The following is a 20,700-nucleotide window of genomic DNA, read 5'->3' on the forward strand; positions in this document are numbered from 1 at the left end:
AAAACCTGCCCCTAAATTGGATTGTAGCAGTCCACATTAAGAGCAAATATTTTCTACATCTTTATTAAGAAATATATTATTTCAAATATCAATACAGGAAACTTGAATTTAAGCTTTGCACTACATTAGAAATCACTTTTTTCTGTGAAAACTGTAAATACAAAGTATATTTTGTTAAGGCTATTAATTACCAAAGTACATTTTACTAAGGCAGTACTATAATTGCATCTATTTTATATGCTTTGAAATACAGTAACAGTACATTTTTAGGAGACAGTTACTAAAATATCTATTAATGTTTTACAAAGACAGAAATAATTTTTAAAACCATTTTTCTTCATATGACCAAAATAGCTTCCATCCAGCACAAAAAAATATAAAGTATGTAATGCACCTATCTTATTTCAGACAATAAACAAGTTCTATACATGGCATTTACAGGAGACTTACACAATTTAACAACAATCTCATTTTGACTGGATACATTAAGAACTAGCTTCATTATCAAGTGTGAAATTCTTTAGGGAATGTACAAACTGTGAAGACAGAATCTTACACAAAATGGTAAGACCTGAAAAGATAACAGTTTAGCACTTCCCATCGATCCACTGATACTGAATGTGAAATTATCCCCCTCAAATTCCTCCCTGGTGTGTTTTACCTGTCTCCTTGAGGATTGTCCTGAGCAGGTTTGTGTACAAAGGTATTCTTCTTTCTCTGAGAAAGACCCTCCTGAACAATCATAGAAATGTGATTATCTGGCTACAGCCCTCCATCTCCTCAACCCCCCCCCCAATTCTTCCCCTATTCAGTAAGAAGCAATGCAGCATGAGATTGATTTGTACAGAGAGCAAAGCAGGCAAAAAGAAGAGAATTGTTTTTTGCCTAGCTGCTTAGTAGCAAACACATTCCAATTCTAGAAGGAAGGATATTGCAGCAAAGATGTACCAATTAAGCCTCTCCCTCACAGCAACAAGGCAAAAAAAGCTCTCCTCCCCTCTCAAGAAAAATGCAGAAAGGGAAATCAAGTATTAGGGACTATTTTGCATAAAGCCACTCAAGTAAAACACTGATGCCACCAGCTAAAGCAGGTCTCTATCACACAAGTTGGTCTGGCTGTGTAAGGTTTATTGTGTTGAAAACAGTCACATTCAAATAACTTCTTTGGGTTCTTCCAAAACAATAGCAAAACGAAGAGACTACATGAGCATAACATGTTTTATTGAATAAAATTCTGCTTCTAATATTTACACAGTGAAGTCTAGATGTAGCCTAGTGAAGCACGGCAATGTGCAATTTTCATTCAACATCTGGAATATCTTTGAATACATCTGAAAGTACTTACTGTAACAATCACCTGCCCATCACTGATTTAATAATAAGGAAAATTTGAACTTGCTGAAGAATAGCCAAGATGAACATTTAGGATAGCTGAGTTAAAAGAAAAGTCTGCTATGTAAATTCCAAACTCAAAAGATCTGATTAAATGTCAAGAGTTTTGAAGGCAGCTTCTGTATTTCCCTGTTGTTCTTCTCCTTTCTGCAGAAAAAGATGACAAAATAAATTATAAATGTGAAGACTGAAACTAATTTCTGCACATTAAACAGACAGCTCACTCCAGGGTAATCTTAAGTTTTTAAATTCATAATGTCCTAACTTCAAGGTGTATGAACTAAAACAAATTACTATCAATTACTTACTGATTTTGTATTAAATACTATTTCATGTCTGCCAGGGTAGACCCACAGAAATTAGAAATGCTGCAAATGATACCTAGAGTCAGCACAGCACACCACTAATTACTGCCATTTACTCAAAGAAATTTAAGAGGAACTACCTTCCCTCCTACTCTAGAATGTTCAGCATTAAATGTTTTGTATTTTTTCTACTAGATATAGTCTCATTCTACTATTAAAGAGAAGAGGGGTCTGGTAAAGAAACTATAGGCAACACCTTTCCTGTTTACAGGGATTTTTTTAGGATAATTTCATTATTGATCTTGCTTGAGTTCTCAGCAATGTCTGAATGCAAGTACAGATTTGCAGCAGCCATACTAACAGTCTAACTCATAGCTCTAGTAGAGTGGTATCTTATATGTGGACTACTCACTTGTAAGAAAGACATGATTCACTGACCACCGGTATGATTTTTGTCATCCAGAAGGAAAGGATTATAAACCAGGAATGTTGTGTCCTACTCAAGTTTCTGGAGGTTGTTTATTCTAGTGGGTTACAGATAGCTCTTATTAAGCAGGCAGTCTTGTCTGCCACATTTTTATGTATTGAAAGAAACAGGTTGTTAGTCCCAGGTTAAAAAGATCTTGCACAGTCTCTCATATCTTATTTACCAAACAGGGAGAGGAAGTACAGTTGTCCTGTCCTCATGCTAACCTGTATGAAGTCCTGCCAAACAGCCAGGAGTGCAAGGAAGACACAATTACTAACTAAAGTACCTTCCAGGTCCCTTCCTGTTTCCCAGCACAACCAATTTCAACTGCATGCTTGGAAGGAAACATAAATTTAAACCAGTCCCATAAGATCCCCTAACATCACCTAACCTTTAAGCACCAAGATTAAACTCCTCATACTTCTCAAATAGTTCTGCAATGAAGTTCAGTGTGCTGCATTTTTAGAGACTAGGTTTGTATCAGTAACAGTGGCTCTCCATGAACACACACACTCTTATGGAGGTAAAGTGAAACCTAGCTTTAAAATTCAGAATTTGACAAGAAAACAAAATATGCAAATGTGGTAGTAAAAGCTGCAAAATTAACAGAAATGCACTTAAATACTCGCCATTTCGATGCTACAGTCAGCCTTCAATGTATTTGCGAACAAGAGCATATTTTATAAATCTTGTCACTATTTTCTTTGGTTTCATGGCTACCTTCTGTTTCTTCTTTTAGGGTTTTTTCCCTCAAACAAACAGCCAGACACTGTTCCATTTACCCAGGAAATGTATATCCATCCTAATTTCACTGCTTTGTTATCTTTATCTGTTTTCCAACTACAGAGAGTTATCTGGAACACAGCTGCCTATCTGGAAGCTATTTCTCATATACTTAACATAGCTAGAAATTTTAATAACTGAGGAGCTGCTGAAAGACAGAGACTTTGCTCTTGCCTGTCTCATTGGCAAGGTACACAGGACACATTAAGAAACACTGTCTTTACGCAGGAAATCCATCTGTACTGACAAACTCAAGATAAGCAACTACCTGTGTGTGAGATGCTGTCAACATAGGCTGAACAAAACTAAATGTACATTAAGATAACATTGCTAACTTTAGAAATTATTAACCACAGTACCCAGATGTTTTTACTTTTCTAGTTCTATCTCCCCTATCCCACTGGGGGGAAATGAGAGAGGCTGTGTGGAGCTGTGCTGCCAGCTGGGGTTAAACCACAACACCAGCTTGACCATTTCTGTAACTCAAAAGCCAACCCTACACCCATCTTCACCTCAGGGAAATTCTAGCTGCCCTGCCTCTCCAACAGTAGGACATGAAGGGGCCCAACCCCTCTAACATCCAGAAGGACTGGCTGTGCTCAAATCCACACAAATTGTATAACCATTTCTTAGAACAACATATGAGATGGTTTGGAACACTTAAATCCATCACTGTACCAATGGCAAGTAACAAATGTTACCATGAGTACAAAAATAAGCAAATATAAAGCAATCCTTTAATTTCTTAGAAACATAAGTGAGCTACCTTACAGGCATCTCGGTGGAGTTGACAGCAGAATGGAGGTCTGTTGCAACTGCTGTGTCAAGTATGTAAGACCAATGTATAGCAGACAGAAAAATAAGGGAATACTCCCCTGAAATGTGCCTTACAACAAGGAACATTAATGTTCTCTCATAGAAAAACACAGAAAAACTTTGAGCAGCTCATTCTGTGACACTAACATGTAGTCACACCAACCAAAATATATGGTGCTATGGGCCTCAACATCTGGGTGTTTTGTTAGACAAAGCAGAAAGCAGAGTTTTCTGTGTCTTGACACTGTTTTTCAGACAACCTCTAATAAACCTGCTCCTTAACATGCTAAGTCCAGGCAAATTTTTTAGACCAGGGTTAGTGTGGATTTCCAGTGTCGAAACTGGGCTGTGCGCAAATTCAATGCAATCTCAGAACACATTTTTCCCTCACTTTACCATCCTACAGAGGAACAGGGGGTTAACTAAGTCTCTGAACAAACAAATGCCCTCAGTTTGTCCCCCTTTTTTATAGAGGACCAAAGGTTTGGTCCTTTGGTTTCCTCTGAAAAGGAACAAATCAGAGGCTATCTAGCATGAGCCAGTAACTTGCCTCGAGGAACAGATACAACCAAACCATTCTCCTTATGTAAGATACCCTGACTTTGCTACAGAGGTGCCAAACAAAAAAGGAAATAAATCTTTAATGGGGTTACTTCAACCCAGAACAGAGGCAAGGACAACTGTTATAAAAAGAAGAGCACTGATTACATATTTTACAAAAAATATGACAGGTCCGAAAACAGCTTTACTTTTAATTCCAAGGAAATGAGATGCACTAAGAACTGCATCACCAGCTGGGCAAGGGAGGGGATTGTCCTGCTCTGCTCTGCTCTGGGGCAGCCTCACCTCCAGTGCTGGGGGCAGCTCTGGGCACCACAATGTAAGAAAGACATTAAACTATTAGAGAGTGTCCAAGGAGGGCAACAAAGATGGGGAAGGGCCTTGAGGGGAAGCTGTGTGAGGAGCGGCTGAGGGCACTGGGTCTGTTCAGCCTGGAGGAGACTGAGGGGAGACCTCACTGCAGTGACAGCTTCCTTGGGAGGGGAAGAGGAGGGGCAGGCACTGATCTCTTCACTCTCATTATAAGGCAGGACTAAAGGAAACAGCATGAAGCTGTGTCAGGGAAGGTTTAGGTTGGATATCAGGAAAAGGTTCTTCACCCAGAGGGTGACTGGGCATTGGAACAGGAAACTTAGAGAAGTGATCATAGCACCAAGCATGAAAGAGTTTAAGAAGCATTTGGGACAACAATCTTAGGTATGTGATGGGACTCTTGGGATGTCTTTCCCAGGGCCAGGAGTTGGACCCAATGATCCTGATGGTTCCCTTCCAATTCAGCATATTCTGTGATTCTATGAAATGCTCTGGTATGTCAGTAATAAGCCATTTTTATGTATGAAAAAGTAGAACTACATTATTTTTTGCAGAAACTGCATCACTGGAACAATCCCATTTCTCATACACGAACTCTGCTTTTAAAGGAAACAAACAGAGCAGAAACAAAAACGTCTCCTGAAAGCAACTCTGGGAGTTGGAGATGAGGGTTTGAATCCTTTCTTCCTGAGACAGGGTGGTGGGGTAACTCTAAGAAGGGGTTTAGTCTTCAATCTTTGACTTACAAGACCAATGTTTTTATAAACTATTAGAGTTAATTAGAGTTTGAGTATTTTATTTTCTAGGGCGGCCGCAAGGGGGAATAAAACTAGGATGATTGTGAAGTAAGTGAATGAGGCTTGTTGGCCAATGATGATGAATGGGTGTTCTACTGGTTGGCTGCCTACTCAGGTTAGAATGAGAATGTTAGCAACTAGAGTTCAGAATAAGATTTGTGATAGAGGGTGGAAAGTTATTGATGAAAGTTATTATTAAGTTTTGATGTGTGTAGTAATGGAGTGAGGAACAGGACGAGGATTGAGGCGGCTAAGGCTAGTACGCCTCCTAGTTTGTTTGGGATGGATCGGAGAATGGCATAGACGAATAGGAAGTATCATTCTGATTTGATGTGGGGAGAGGTTTAACATTATGGTATTGGTAACCTTCTATCCATGCCTCTAAATTTATTTCACAGTTTCATGTAGAGGTAAAACAGACAGAAGATGGCACCCGTCATTTAGGGCCCACCTTGGCCCTCCTGTCTTGGGTGTCAACAGCTAAAAATCCCTTGTCTGTCCATTATAGTTTCTGTTGTTTTCTTCTTATTTCTCATGGACAAGATCCATCAAGACTGTATCTCAAAAACCAGGTTACTTTGTTCAGTTAAAGGAAGCACAGAATACATTTTGTTAACACATTTTCTAAACTGTTAAACTTTGGTCATTATACACCAGAAGTTCCCCCACAGCACAATTCTAAATCCTCATCAGCCCACTCCACAGTCAAATGTTACTTAGTATAATATTATAATGAAACAAAAGATGTTACAGACTGCGAGTAACAGACACAGGAATATGTATTATTTCACACTCTTTGTACTCTGTAAACAGAAATCTTCAAGCATGATTAAATTACATTGAAGACCATAAAGAAAAATTATTTTTATAATAAATATTAAACAATAGTACTTCAACAGAACTGTAAGACACTACAGATGCTTCACATTATTTCCAGTGGTTTGTGTATGTTTACAATACAGAGCCAACATTCAGAGTAAATTGGGTGTTATTTGTACGTTGCAGGATTACAGGCTACACTGAGGAGTGAAAAATTATAAAATTTAACACTGTGGTTTGCCTATGAAGTAACTCTTGAGTATTCTAATAGAGATTAAAATATATTCTCTGCATAAGTATTCTTTTCACCCTTTGCTTTGTACTCTTTTCACTTCTCAAGATTCAAAACACTTAATATTCAAATTGATTAAGCAAGGTAATTAATTTTAAACACTGATTTCAATGGCAGTACTCAAAAATATTCAAATGCCTTTAAGACTGAAGGCCCAAAGCTGTAAGAGGCAAATCTTATTAAAAATAACTAAATAAATGAATAAATTAAATAAATAATGTAATAATGAATAAATTAATTAAATAAACAAGTAGTACTATAGGCCCAAACCTTAGAGTAATCCTGTCAGAAACCTTGCAGGTAACCTGCCAGTACAAGCTGTTATTCCTCACCTGTACTATTGCTCAGTAGTTAATCATTCTTCTAAGAGCATCATAGCATTTCCATTTGTCTGGGATGTAGAAAGGCTCAAAGATGTGAGGGAAGGGAGTGTCATAGCCACATACTCTTGCAATAGGAGCTTCTAAATTCAAAAAGCATTCCTCCTGTTAACAAAAATACAGAATAAATGTTAGCAAGGACATTCTTTTCAGGAGTCTTGAATCACAAATTGGGATCAAATGAACTTTGCCAGACAGACAGTCCTGGAAACTCAGAAGTTCTATTTATATCACAGAATAAGTAGCCATAACCAGAATAGTCTTCCTCTTGCACAAAGGTCCTAATTAAAATTACAAATCATATTAATGTTATTTTCATTCTCTGCATGTGTGCTGCATTAAATCATAGCCAGATTATATTTAGTACATCTGCTATACATTCAGAAAACTCCTGCCAAGAAACAAATATTTTAGGAGCAAAGGAGTAAGAGACTCTTTCCTGTGCCACTTTTAAACATATAGAAAAATTATATAATCTAAGAGTGCATATTATTTGTTGGATAAAGGAACACCATATTCAAAATTCTTTCAACTTTTAGCTTATTAAGGCTCTGTCTAAGCACTAAGCAGTAAGGAAAAGTAAGTGGATTTGCATATCTCCAACCTTTCAGTCAAATCCATGCTCTACTCAACCCTCCACAATTTGTGTTCTACTTGGAGATCAGATTTGATAATGATTCATAATGTTTCATTACTTGACCTAAAACAGCACAAAATATTGCAAACACCACATTAATTTGAAAGTAACCTGTAAATATGTAACATTATCAGCCTTAATAACCAAATAAATAGTGGGGTTTCCATCTTCTTATTCTCAAGTGCCAGAATGATGGCATGGACCACAAATACCTGCGAGAAGTGGATGTAGAAATAACTTAGTCAGACCAAACTGATGTTGATGCTAATTTTCAGCTCCCTTTTCTCCCCATATCTTTAGTATAGGTATTTGCTTTCCAAAGCAGACAAATGAAGTGATAAAACATGTCTCCTCCTGGTCTCTCCTTTATGGCGTGCAGCAACTGAGAAATCCTGGCCGACTTCCCCTGTACTTGGCTCAGCAAAATGGAAGATGAAGTATTATCTACCGGTCCTTTTCCACCAGGCCCACAGGGAAAACAGTTTAAAAGGTTTTCTACAAATGCTTGAACGAAAAGTTAAAATGCTTTTCTACAAATGAGTGCCAAGTATTTTCTCAGACTGATGAACTGTTTTGAACGCACGCTGCCTTGCAGTCCATGGCAGCCTAATTCCACTTACTGTGCTTTCTATACATCACTGTTTGGCAGTATAGAAGGTACTGGTAACACACTGAGATCTCAACCTTTCGATCCAGCATTGTGAGATGGGTTTTTCTGGACAATGAACCAAAGTAAAAAGTCCAAGAAGTCATGTGATTGCACACAGTATCAATTACACTTCATAGTGCATTAATTCACCTAGAAAACTTCACACTCTGAGTAGGTCTGAGGTAAAAGATAAAGGCAAACAATATAAATATTTTTGAGCTCCATTTCTAGGCAGTCTTTTCTTTGCAAAGCAAAAGATTCACATCAACACAAAACCCTGGAAAGCAGAGTGTAGTAAGTCCTTTATCTGTCCATGAGATAGATCATGATGTCCTACTCTGACCTGCTGGCAAGGGTAATTTTGATACTAAACAGACCTTGATTCCCATGTTGTAACTGACCAGTAAGACAGGACAATAGATTTTGGACCATGCCAAAACTGACTGCCCAATCCACCTGTCAGCTGCATTACACCAAAACATGCAAGTATATTCTAGACCTGCAGGCTCCCAGCCCTGCAGTGCTGTTTTCAAGCGTCCAACACAGACCACTATCTAGAAGACAGACTGTTTAAACAAACTGATATCTCCCCAAGAAAGATATTAGGAAAAAACTTTAAAGTTAAATGGTTTTGGAAGTAAAGTAGTAGGCATGGGATTTCTGGTTCAGTGTAAAATGTTTAGTTTTGAAAACCTGTATGAAAAAGTCATACTCCATTAGCACAATATCCATAACCTCCAAAATTCAATTAAAGTAAAAAATTATTATTTTGTAAGAAAAGTGTTTATGAAACCAACAGCTATAGTTATTAGTTCAATCTATTGAAATTTTTTTAATGTAAAAAAATCCAACAAAACATTAAATTGCTGTTCTTGCCCTGCTTCCTAACTGCAGAAGCCAAATTCTAGCCAGAGTTATTCAATATGACTTTTGCTAATTTTCCTTCATTTGCTTGATTTTCACTGAAAGCTTTCTGGAAAATATATTATTATATTAAGATATAAAGGCATATAATTGGTCACATAATTCTATTTGAACATTCGCTGCTTAATACACTCTCATTAAGACTTTTCAAAACATCTTAAGAGCACAGGTCACAATAAAAATGTGTTCTTGAAATTCACAGCAATCAGTCAAATGTATCACACATGCAACACTTTAAAACAATCACGCCTTGATTTTTTAGAATAGGACCTAAAACCAAGGACTGGCTGGATGTTACATAATTGTATGTGAAACGGATCCTCCAGTATGTGGTACACTCAATCTATTTCCCCCCAGATTACAATGTCTCAGTATGCTAATATAGAAAATTTTATCCACGTTTCTTTTAGCTTTATTTAAAAGCATATTTTACTTTTATCAGAGATACAGGTACTCATTGCTAAATCAGGGTTCTAAGTTAAAAACTTTTAAAAATCTTTGAATGAGGACTGCAGACATTTACAGAGATATATACTTGTACAAAAAGGATAAAATAAAAAATCAAGTCCATTATTGGGCATTGCTGAAAGAAAACATTACTCATCCATCTGCAATGTATGGAAAAATAAAGCAATCTCATCTGCTGTTTGGAGGAAGTGCTTTCAGGCACCTAGGCAAGAAGAAGACAGTTAAAAGAGGGGTTTTTTGCTCCAGCCTGTCCTTCCTCTGAAGGGAATCTCTACAATTCTACAGTCACAGTAAAAAGATCTTCAAATGCAAACACTTTGGTAAGTAAGTACTGGTAAATGAGACTATTTAATGCATAGTTAGCAAATCAGGCAAATTCAAACTCAGTCTTTCCCCCATTCCAATCCTAATTTCTTTTTTTCTATATTTTGGATCTATTTCATTTACCCCTGTAGCTGGCATGGATTAAAATCCATAAACAGGATTTTTTTTATTATTTTTAATTTCTGTTGTGTGTATAATACTTCCTAAGTGAGAAAGCTTTCCTTTAAAAATAAATTACTTCTGCAATATATTATGTCCTCAGAGTCTCCCCCACACTATTCTTATTTTGCAATACAAGAAGTACCCCAAAAATTAACAGCTACTAGAATTCCAGAAGGCATCTACATGAGACCACTGATTTTACAACTCCTTCTTGAGTACAGGAATTTAATTTATGAAGGATGATAAACAAAAAGTTTATATAAAAGGCTAATATGAATAGCATGAGTTAGATGGAACTCTTGATGTTTATTGTGGTATTATAGCTCTTATAATAAGAAGAAGACTAAACATAAAGTCCATTACACAAGGCAAACTGTAGGAACATTCTTCATGCAGGAATACTCAATTTTTGGCTGACAATTACAACAAAATTTAGACTCAGAAATTCATTTGCAAATGAATTGCAGGATGCAAAGCTTTAATTAAATTGTGGTCAGTACTGTCAATTAGAACTCTGAATTTTGCCATCTCATCTACAGATTATAAAATTTTAAAAACCACGCATTTAATTATAGAACTTTTCAGAGGGAAAACTTACTGCATCAGAGTTTCAGTTTCTGTTCTGGATTTTTATTCAGATTAATTTATGCTGTTGCCATGAACTCAAGTGTGGGGCTTAAACAGTTAAGAAAATTTATTTCAGACCACTTTTTTTGTGATTGTTACATCTATATTATCAATTACTTCCACATACAGATTTTCAACAGTAAATTACCTATTATTTAAAAAATAAGATTAAACCTATTATAGGTTAATAATGAACACGGAAATCTCATTTATAATAAAATCTGTTCTTTAACTCATAACTTATATTTTCAAAAGAAGCTTTCCAAAGACGTTTTCAATCAAGTCCCATTTTATAAAATGTGGATTTCATGCAATAAAGCTGACACTAAATAAAGACTAAACATCTTTTTCCTTGGTTTCTGCTTAAAAATGTCTTATTTTAAAAATCTACTTTTTATAACAGAAAAGTCAAACGTTTTCAGTTTTCATATGTTTCTCAGTTGCAGTACAATACCTTCCTTTACAGCTGCAAGCACCAAATGCTACACATTTTAAACACAATTTCCTTTGATAACAAATATATGTCACATTCCTATGAACAGTCACTTCTACGAGCTACATAAGTACTATACAATGCACCCACGAGATATTCTCAATTTGAGATATGAGTAGAGAGAGTGATCTATACATTCTTTCTTCAGAGGAACTTTTTTTTCCAACAGCTTAGCCATTTTTGTCTTAAAGTACTTTTATAAATCTTTTCCTGATAGTTACAACCATGACACAATTTTTCCTCAGAGAACTCTGCAGATGTATGTTATAAACTTTTAACTTCTATCAAATATTTTTTCTCCTGTTCAAATCACTCTAAGACTATATAACTTAGCACAGATTAATAATGATCCATTTTATTTGTTACCAATTCTTTGAATATATGTAATTAATATCTTGTCAAATACATAAAAATAGTTAGCTGCTAAAATTATTTATTTTGTAATTGCCAAAAGAGATCATACTTTTACTTACAAAATACTTCAGTAATTATAAAACAAAGAAAAATTTAGGGGGAGAAAAATGTCCGTTCTGTGTAAGTAATTGCCTTGTTACCATTAAAATGTAATTAACTGCAAATATTGTCTTTGCAGTAATAAATCATATAAAAGAGTATTTATAGAATAATTCAAATTTATTCCATAAAAGATAAAGTATTATAACATAAAATGAACAATTCATACACAGGCTTGAAGATTGCTTTCAAATTTCATTTGAGACAGCTTAAAAAATGAATGGAAAAATCTTTAATTACCCAATACACAACTGGTATGGTCTATTAAATTTTCCTTATCAAGTTAACAACAGAACCATTCCAACAGACATTGACAGCAAGATCATTAACTTGAAGCTGTTGGCTGAGTTGTCTTGGTGGCAGAACTGCACAAAGAAATCGGCACTGCATGCCCAAGGTATTTACAATACCAAACAAAAAAAAAGGAAAACCCACAAACTAAACAAACCCAAAACTTTATTTATGTCAAATAATTATCTTTTCAACAAGGAGGAAAATGAATAAAAAGTAATTTTTATTTCTTCACAACCTAATCCTATGTTTTATGCAAAAAGTCAAAGACTTTCTATGAAAATACTATACCACTTAAATTGATTCTGGTAGAATCTAGGACTAGAATTGAAATATATTCAACTCAGAAGAACACACAGGGAGGAATTAAGGTCTTCCTGGTAAATGTATAATTTGCATTGTTTGGGGTATGAGGTGCAGCAGCCAGTACAATTCTTCTCCACAAAATAAAGGGCACAAAACAGATACACTGCAGAGGATGTGGAATGACTTGCAGATTATGGAATATGCTACTTTAATTTAACCATAAGAATGTCTTCTGGCAAGTCAAGTTTTTGATAATTAATTGCAATTCACTAAATGATCACTTCCCATCTTTTTGCTACAAATACTAGAAATACTATCTTTTTCCAAGGCAATTATGTTATGTATTATGTATGCAGAATATGACAAAATTATTCAAACAGAAGTTGTTCCTCTATATAGCAGCAAACCACCTTACAGCAAAGTTACTACAAATTCTATTATTCTATAGGATATTCCAAGTTTCCTGTGCACTTCTAAGTGGCAGTTACAAATATTTGCAGCAGGACCCACATATTTTCTAAAAGCATGCCCAAAGCGCCAGAGCTAGAATGATTCCCCAGGCCCATGAGTATCTGAACATTCTTGCCTTTTTTAGCTACTTGGCACTACTAACTGATCTGTTCAGTAAATGATCCTGCAAACTGCTACACGTACAATAACATGGCTGGATAATCCAAGGGAAATCAACAGAGCTGAAGGGCCTGCACAAAATTATTCTTACGTGAAATTGTTTGCAGATCACAGGTCATTTTTCTGCATGAATGAGCAGCTGTTCTGTACAACAAACGTTTGTTAAGATTTGCAGTAAAGATTAACCTACTTCTAATTACTTCCTACCTTTTAATAACAAAGCTAGAAATATGCTACCAAGGTAATCAAACTTTATACTTTTCGATCATCATTTATCACCTACCATTCTAATAACTTATTTAAGTATTTTGTGAAAACATCTTCTGGTTAAGCTCAGCATGCCAAAAGTGACTGGAAGGATTTGCTGCTAAGAGTTTTAATACTCAGCGAGTGGTATTTTTATTTTTACAGCTGTTGAGGCAGCTGAGAGATTCTTGCAAAGACAGCCTTGTCAGTCTACGTATCTGGCACAGTAAAATTCTCGTGGAAGTATTTCGCTCAACACACACTAATGAACTTCAAAGGAAATGCAATTTCAGCTGCTGTTACCAAACAATTTAAACCAGCACATTTCCCTTTTCATACTGAAGCATTTGCATTTTGGGACAGCGCAGTGAGAATGATGCTGTCAATGTGACTGTCACCAAATCCTTCCCCAGGGCAAACCTACAGCTTGGCCAGGCAGCCAAGGCACAAATACTAAGGAATTATCCCATCCTCTCATCAAAAGGTTAGGGCTTACCTCATATCTTACCCGAATTTTTTACACGATCACCTTTGCAAAGCAGGCTCAGAGTGGAGGGGATTATTAGATCACACAAAGATATTAGGAATTTCATGGTGTATTATTTAAACCAAGTCATCATTTTACTTATAAATTCAAGTTATCGGAAGACGCTTGATGGTTCAAGCCCTCGGGTAGAAGAATTCTAGTGAAAAGCTTCAAGTTAATAATAAATATTCTCTCATACAAAGGCAAAATTAACAGTTATGAAATCTGACTGGTGAGAATAGACGATTTTTATTCTACAGAAAAAGTTTTAAAAGTTGGAGAAAAATGTAATGAGGTTTTAATATAAAGGTTTATGCAAAAAATTACACAGAAATACTAAAATAATTATATTAGAGACTGAGCTTTTGGGTACAGGTTAAACTAAAAAGCATGAAATAATTATTTCACCAAATTTCTTAGAGTAATTAGCTTTTGTTCTTTCCTAGAGAGATGTAATTTTTTATAGTTTTGATCATTCTACACTTCATTTCCTAAATTACTATTCAAACAGGCTATATTGATATTACAGTGTAATGAAAAATTGCCAACAAAACAAATGAAAACAAGACCTCTAAGAAAATAAGAAATTAATACTTCATTAATTTTTGCAGCTATAAATAGAATGCAACTTTGTTACAAAAGACCTGCAAATTAAACATTTTTATTTTAAAATGTTTAATAAGACCATAAACAGTTCACATTACATCTCTTAATTTAAAAACTGATCCAAAAATGAAGACAAAGAATAACATATTTTGGAGGCTATTAAATTTTGAGTTTCTTTTATGCCAGAAAAAATAGTTGAAAATTATTGCCCTGATTTCGAGGAGTCGAAGAAATGCATGTATAAAAACAAATGTGTGGGACCTGTGACATATTCAGCAATATTAAACACAGAAATACAGATAACAGAATTAATTATTTTTACACAAGAGAGAAGCATACCATAGATGTCAAATGTATATTTTAGGAGTCTCACTGAAGTTTTCATTGGATTAAGCCCAAGTATTTCACTTGGTCTATGTTTTTGATCAGTTAAATAAATTTCTTAAAATGGTTATGTGAACTTTATTTTTATGCTAAATCATTTACAAAAATTTAATTTTCACCCCACTAATGAACTTACTGTTTTTAAGTTGAAACTACAAAACTTTTATATAAGCTAACATATGTCTTCTATCAATGTTATCAATTGTACAGTGAAATTTCTTAAAGAAGAACAAAGTAAAACACCGACACAGCTGCCTTACTGTGAAGCACCTCTCATAATTCTCTTCTTTTCTGTTTCAGTTAGCACTCAACATAAAATTGCCATGAATTAAAAGCAAAAATAATCTATTGGTAGTACTGCAAAAGGAAAATTGCAATAGAGTTCACACTGAGATATTTTTTTTCTGCCTATACGTCTGCTAAACAATAAAAAAAAAGTGTTTCTCTCATGCAAGTACTTGAGAGAAATTCTCAGTTTATTCACTAAATTTTTTGCAGAACTCAATCCATCAGGACTCTACTGGACTAGACATCTCTAACAAATTACATTCAATAGCATAATACATAAAATCAGAATATATAAAACAGTACTATAGTACAAATGGACATTAATTTACTCTTTACAAGGTCTGATTTTATTAAGCTAATTATTACACAGCAATCCTAATTTCCATCTGCCCTGAAAAAAAAAAAACCACTAGTATTATATTAAGGCAGGATTTTTTGACAATTAGTGTTCCCTATGTCAGATTTTAATTTTTTTTAACATAGCTCTTGAAGTACATTGGGCTTCTGGCTACATCCAGTACTGTGATTGTACAGTAGCATAAACTCTAACCTCCTGCAATCACAGAGACTGTGATACATGACATACAAGCGGAAGCATAAAGGGAGAACCCAAAATGTAGAATTCTGTGAAAGTCTGGGATTTTATTTCCTTTGCTAGTGACCAAACTCACCACTGCTTGAGTCAGGCTTCCTGTCACCTAAAACCACTACTGATGTCAGAAGTGAGGGATTAGGTGCACTTACACTGATGTACTCTTCCAGCTGGGCAACCACAAAATCAAAGCACATTTTTAAACAACAGTTACCCAGCCATGGACATTTCTGTGCCCACCTGCCCATATGCCTGATTTTCTCTCAACAAATGAGACCACCAGGCCGTGCACAGCTGAAGTTGGAGCTTTTTCCCTAGACTTCTGACAAAGAGTAAGGATATGAAACTTGGCAAGTTCTCAGAACTGAAGACCTGTCTCTGACATTACAGAAGGCCAGAGTTTCTATCACAAATTGATATTGACATATTTGACTGTATTGTACTGCATTGTGGTGATAATACTGTAATGTGATTATTGCTGTTTTTATTCACACTCCTTCTGTGTGACAGGTCATCTTGAAACTCTTTTTCTAGTTTCAAGCTATTAATGTCAGATCCATTCATATATAGTTTTCCCCCAGTATTACTTTAGCAAACACTTTTCTGCTGGTTACCTTTGCTTATTTTCCCAGTAAATTTATAAACAGGAGATACATTCCTTTAGTCTTCCTTTTGAGAGTGGAAAGAAGGCAGGCACTATTAAGCCATTTTCACAGAGCAAGATCTCCACGGCTTCTGATGACCCTAACATCCTGACTCATGTCACCTGGTTTCAATACTTATTTTAAAAAACTAGTTCACTACACCACTGTCTTCTGCAACAAAATAAGTCCTTACCATTTCTACCATAAGGGCCTCTCCTAACACACTTGTCTTTTTATCCACGTACAGGATATACAACTGAGCTGAAGCCAACTGATACACCAGCTCTTCCTCTTTCACCCAACAAATCATTTATAAGTTTATGCTTTAAAAAGTTAGGAGTTCCTAGCCATGTAGAAACTCTGCCTCTGAGACCCTCCATGTTGCCCAGGTTCATTATAGGATTCTAATTTTTACTATGTCAATAATAGACTGACTTTGTGACTTCAGAATTCTGTGTTGTTAACTAAGAGACTAAAAGAATGTTAAGATCTAATTAAGTCTTTAAAAATGCTTCTTTTTACAACTTGGTGATATTTTTGAGAGCCCACCATACCACAATCCCCACATCATATACCTTGCAGTTCTTGTACTGACATGATTTTGTAATGTCAGGATCTAATCTGTCAGGTTAATCTGCCACAATCTACACTCACTGTATAAAGCCCAGCAATTCACTGACAAATTAAATTTCAAAAACGTGAGGCTGACAACATTTTTATCAGAGCACAATAACACAAGAAAATTAGTACTTCATGCTTTTAGAAGGGAATTATTTGTCAAGACTGAAAACCAGTATTCAAAAAAATCCAGCCAGTACAGAAGTTATTATGGGGCTTTTCTCACTGTATTTGGTGAGATTTTTCACTGGTCAGATGGCAGAAATACAGTCAACCAATCCTGCTAACAACAGTAAGAATGAAACATGCAGACACTGCAGATATGGGTTTAGATCACTAAAGATCCAGTTTAAGTGTCTGATGTACTTTTTCTTGATCAAGACAAGAAATATGTTCTCAAATGTCTTCTTTTGTGGTTGACTTTAAAAGAAGTCATCAAATAAAGTTCACACATAACACTAGTTTCTTGGTTTGTTTCTGCTATGAATTCAGGGATACTCCAGAAATTACGGGGTTTGTTGGCTTCATAGTTTCCTATCCACTGTAAAATCAATATTACTTTGAATACTCTACAAAAATAGAGGTTTAAGTATCTTTTTCTGAACAGTATACAATTTTTCAAGGCATTTCTACTTATTTTAGTGGTCATCACAAATTATGTAGAGAAAGAAAATCTTAGCTTGTAGTGGTTAATAAACAACTTCAGCCTAGAAGACACAGTGAATGAACAGATCAAGGGCTCAGATTTGCTGCAGCACAATGACCAGCATGCTGAAATTCAAGCTGCTGCTTTGCAGTTTTCTTATTGAATACAACGGTTTCCTTTATCCAAACATCTTCTGAAAGTTTTCCCAATTATTTGATATAAGTTTCCTAAATTATTAAGGCTGTTTTCAAGACTTATTTCTTTCTGATTTCCCTCCAGCCAAAGAATTTTTAAGAGTAAAACAGGCAGTTCTGTGTAATTCATTAGATTGTTACCATTAAAAGTCAAACAAAGCTATTTATGTTCTTAAAAGGGAGACAATTTTAGGAGACAATCAACAGGATCTCTAGTTCTCAGGCACTGCTAAAAAGTTTCAAATTTATCCATAGGGATATTTACTCTAAAATTAAATGTACCATCCTTCAAAGATATTAATCCTTACTGACTATAAAGGAGGCTTGTAGGGCATAGACTGGAGATGCAATTTTAGATCAATCCAAACTTAGTCATTATTAATAAAATTCAAATCCATGCCACCTTATAGCAGTGGCAATCTCTGAGATGAAACAAATATTCACAATTAAATGAAATTATTGCAGAAGGTAGACTGCTACAAAATCTGTGGTACCCAGTAAGAGTGTCCATCAGTAACAGTGAAAGAGACAATGATATTGAAAAATCAATCCATATTTCCCTTTCTTTTCAGTCAGATCCACTGCCAAGGGTGACAAAATCTTTATGGACATAAAATACAAGATGATATATATTGTCAGTACACAGACAGTGACAAGTCTTCAGATCTTTCAAGTTTCTCAACTACCTGGGATTCAAAGCTGGTATAATATCCAGCTTTACAGATGAATGAAGATTGCAAGTAATCAAACATATAAAAGGAAAATAAATGCCATTCATTAGGTGACTTCTGAAATTACTCCTATAATTTTGGTAAACCCATATAATTTTGGCTTCTGGAAACTTCTAAATCCATATATAATGTTACATATAGTATTCAGAGCCAAATGTTTCCCTCAACTAGCTCAGAACTCCATATGAAAATGGGGTAAATTCAAATCTTCCTACTCAAAGTTAAATCAGAATTTCAATCCTTAAAAAACAGTACACGTTTCTTTATAACTTGTGCAAAGATGGTAACATCCACATTTATTCACATAATCCCAACATGCTTACTTATAGAAGAAATCCTTTCCTTAGTAGTCTCAATATAGACAGCAATTAAATACATAGGAATTAGAAGGATTTTGCCTCAGAGGAAAGTAGATTTTTCAATTCTGGTTCAACCAAGTGGGACCCTTCTCAGAGAAAAGCTGCTAAAATTGTCTTGGTAAGGCAACATTGATGATGTAAAGTGGTTTTTGAGTAACAGTGGGGCTACCTCCTCTGCATTACTTACCATGTTCCTTGCACATCTGAAACATTTTCAATATATTCTGAAGACAAATTGCTTACCTGAAGCATTCTGAATAAATGGGAACAATTTTCTGACTCAACACATAGCAATACATGGTGCTACAACTCATATTTCAGAGACATTTTGTCTCCTTTCACTTCTGCCCTTTGGGACTGAATAGAGGTAAGTCCATCAATATATTTATTAGCATATAATCACATGAATTCCATCAATATCAATATATTTTGTGGTTGACTCAGACATATGCATATGCAGACTTGAACTTGACACCTACAATACACAGAATGTGTATTGTGACACCTACAATACACAACAGTCAATGCTTTTTATAACCAGTACTTCTTATTCTCAGCCAAACAATATTCTTAATGTAAGGTGGTGGCCAGGCTAGCAAGAATCTGATGTTTGGAACCTAATCCTCCTCAAGTAAGGTATCTGAAGCTATTCTACAACAAGCAAATAAAAAATAAACAAACAACAAAGTCTATTTTTTTAAGTACTCCCATGATTAATAAATAACCACAGAGATGGGTAAAATTTGAAAGAGGGACGTTCTGTTGTGGCACCCCAAAAGTCACAGTGCCACTGAGCAGCAAAAAAGGGAGATCAAGTAGGGCACTTCTGCCCATGGCCAGGGTGCTCATCTCAGGGGTGGCAGCTCCTCACATAAGGATTTTATCCAATGGACATGAACACAAAGCAGAAAACAGTCCAGGGAAGAAGTTCAAACTTTCAACCAAGAACACTGATTTGCCAGAAATTCCACCTGGAAAGACAGAACAGGATTCCCTGAAAAACCTCCTGCTAAAACTGGCAAAAAGATTTGACATTGGCATTTTCTGACAGAACAGTATTTTGCCAAAAGGACGGCGATTAGCATCAGTCCTAAAATAAAGACAATTTCTTTTTGTGCTAAAGAATGGAAGTGTTACATGTAATTAGCTTCCTGCTTGATTGAAATAATAGATTGGCAGAGACTAAATATAAGCAGCCCCAGTGGAATTGGTTATTCCTCCTCCAGGTCCTCAGCAACTTTCATCTGTCTCCTTCTCCTACCATTAATGTCTTGGACCTAACTCTGACTTACAGAGGTATTTAAATGTAAGAGTCTGAACATCTTTTACAGTTCATCTTGAAGAAAAATATTGAAACTATGTTAGGCAAAGGGACACATACATCATATTTCTACTTGCATATTTCATAAATGAATTGCAATGCTTGCTTCTCTGGAATAACACCAGTCAATGCTAGCCACCCAAGGGGCCTTCCAGGATTTAATTACTCAAACTTGGGCCTACAGATAAGTTTTTTTCTGTGGCAATACTGAACAGTATAAGTCTGACTGTATTTAGAGCAGCAGCCAATCCTAAAACACAGTTCATCCATCTCAGCTGTCCAACAAAAGCATGGAGCTTTCCCATTATAATGCAGGATTTAAGGAGTGGGGTTTTCTGCCTTTTTTTTTCCCCCTTCAAGTTTTTGCAGGAACACCACGTGAGTTGTCTTTGGCCTCACCAACTATTTCTTGTATGCTTTTTGGATATCACTGTTACCAGTATTTCTGCCTCCCTGATGGAACATCTTTGGTCTGAGGTTTCATGATTCAGAGCAATTATATCATAAAAACTGAATGTTAAAACAATTCATTTACACGTATGTTTATACTGCTCCGAAGATTTTTTACACTGAGATCAGATTATAAAGCACATGC

The 20,700-nt window shown here is 35.5% G+C and overlaps 1 protein-coding gene across 1 annotated transcript in view; it reads right to left on the minus strand.

Annotated features, from left to right (window-relative positions):
* Positions 1-1,204: 1,204 nt before the first annotated feature.
* Positions 1,205-20,700, minus strand: part of BCKDHB (branched chain keto acid dehydrogenase E1 subunit beta) — a 109,471-nt gene continuing 89,975 nt past the window's right edge. The window contains exons 10-11 of the mRNA XM_063152863.1: positions 6,879-7,031; positions 1,205-1,539 (exon numbers count right to left, since the gene is read on the minus strand). Of these exons, the coding sequence (XP_063008933.1) occupies positions 6,891-7,031 (141 nt within the window). The 3' untranslated portion in view covers positions 1,205-1,539; positions 6,879-6,890. The remainder of the gene's footprint in view (positions 1,540-6,878; positions 7,032-20,700) is intronic.

Source organism: Melospiza melodia, chromosome 3, assembly GCF_035770615.1.
Source record: "Melospiza melodia melodia isolate bMelMel2 chromosome 3, bMelMel2.pri, whole genome shotgun sequence".
NCBI classification, from domain to species: domain Eukaryota; kingdom Metazoa; phylum Chordata; class Aves; order Passeriformes; family Passerellidae; genus Melospiza; species Melospiza melodia.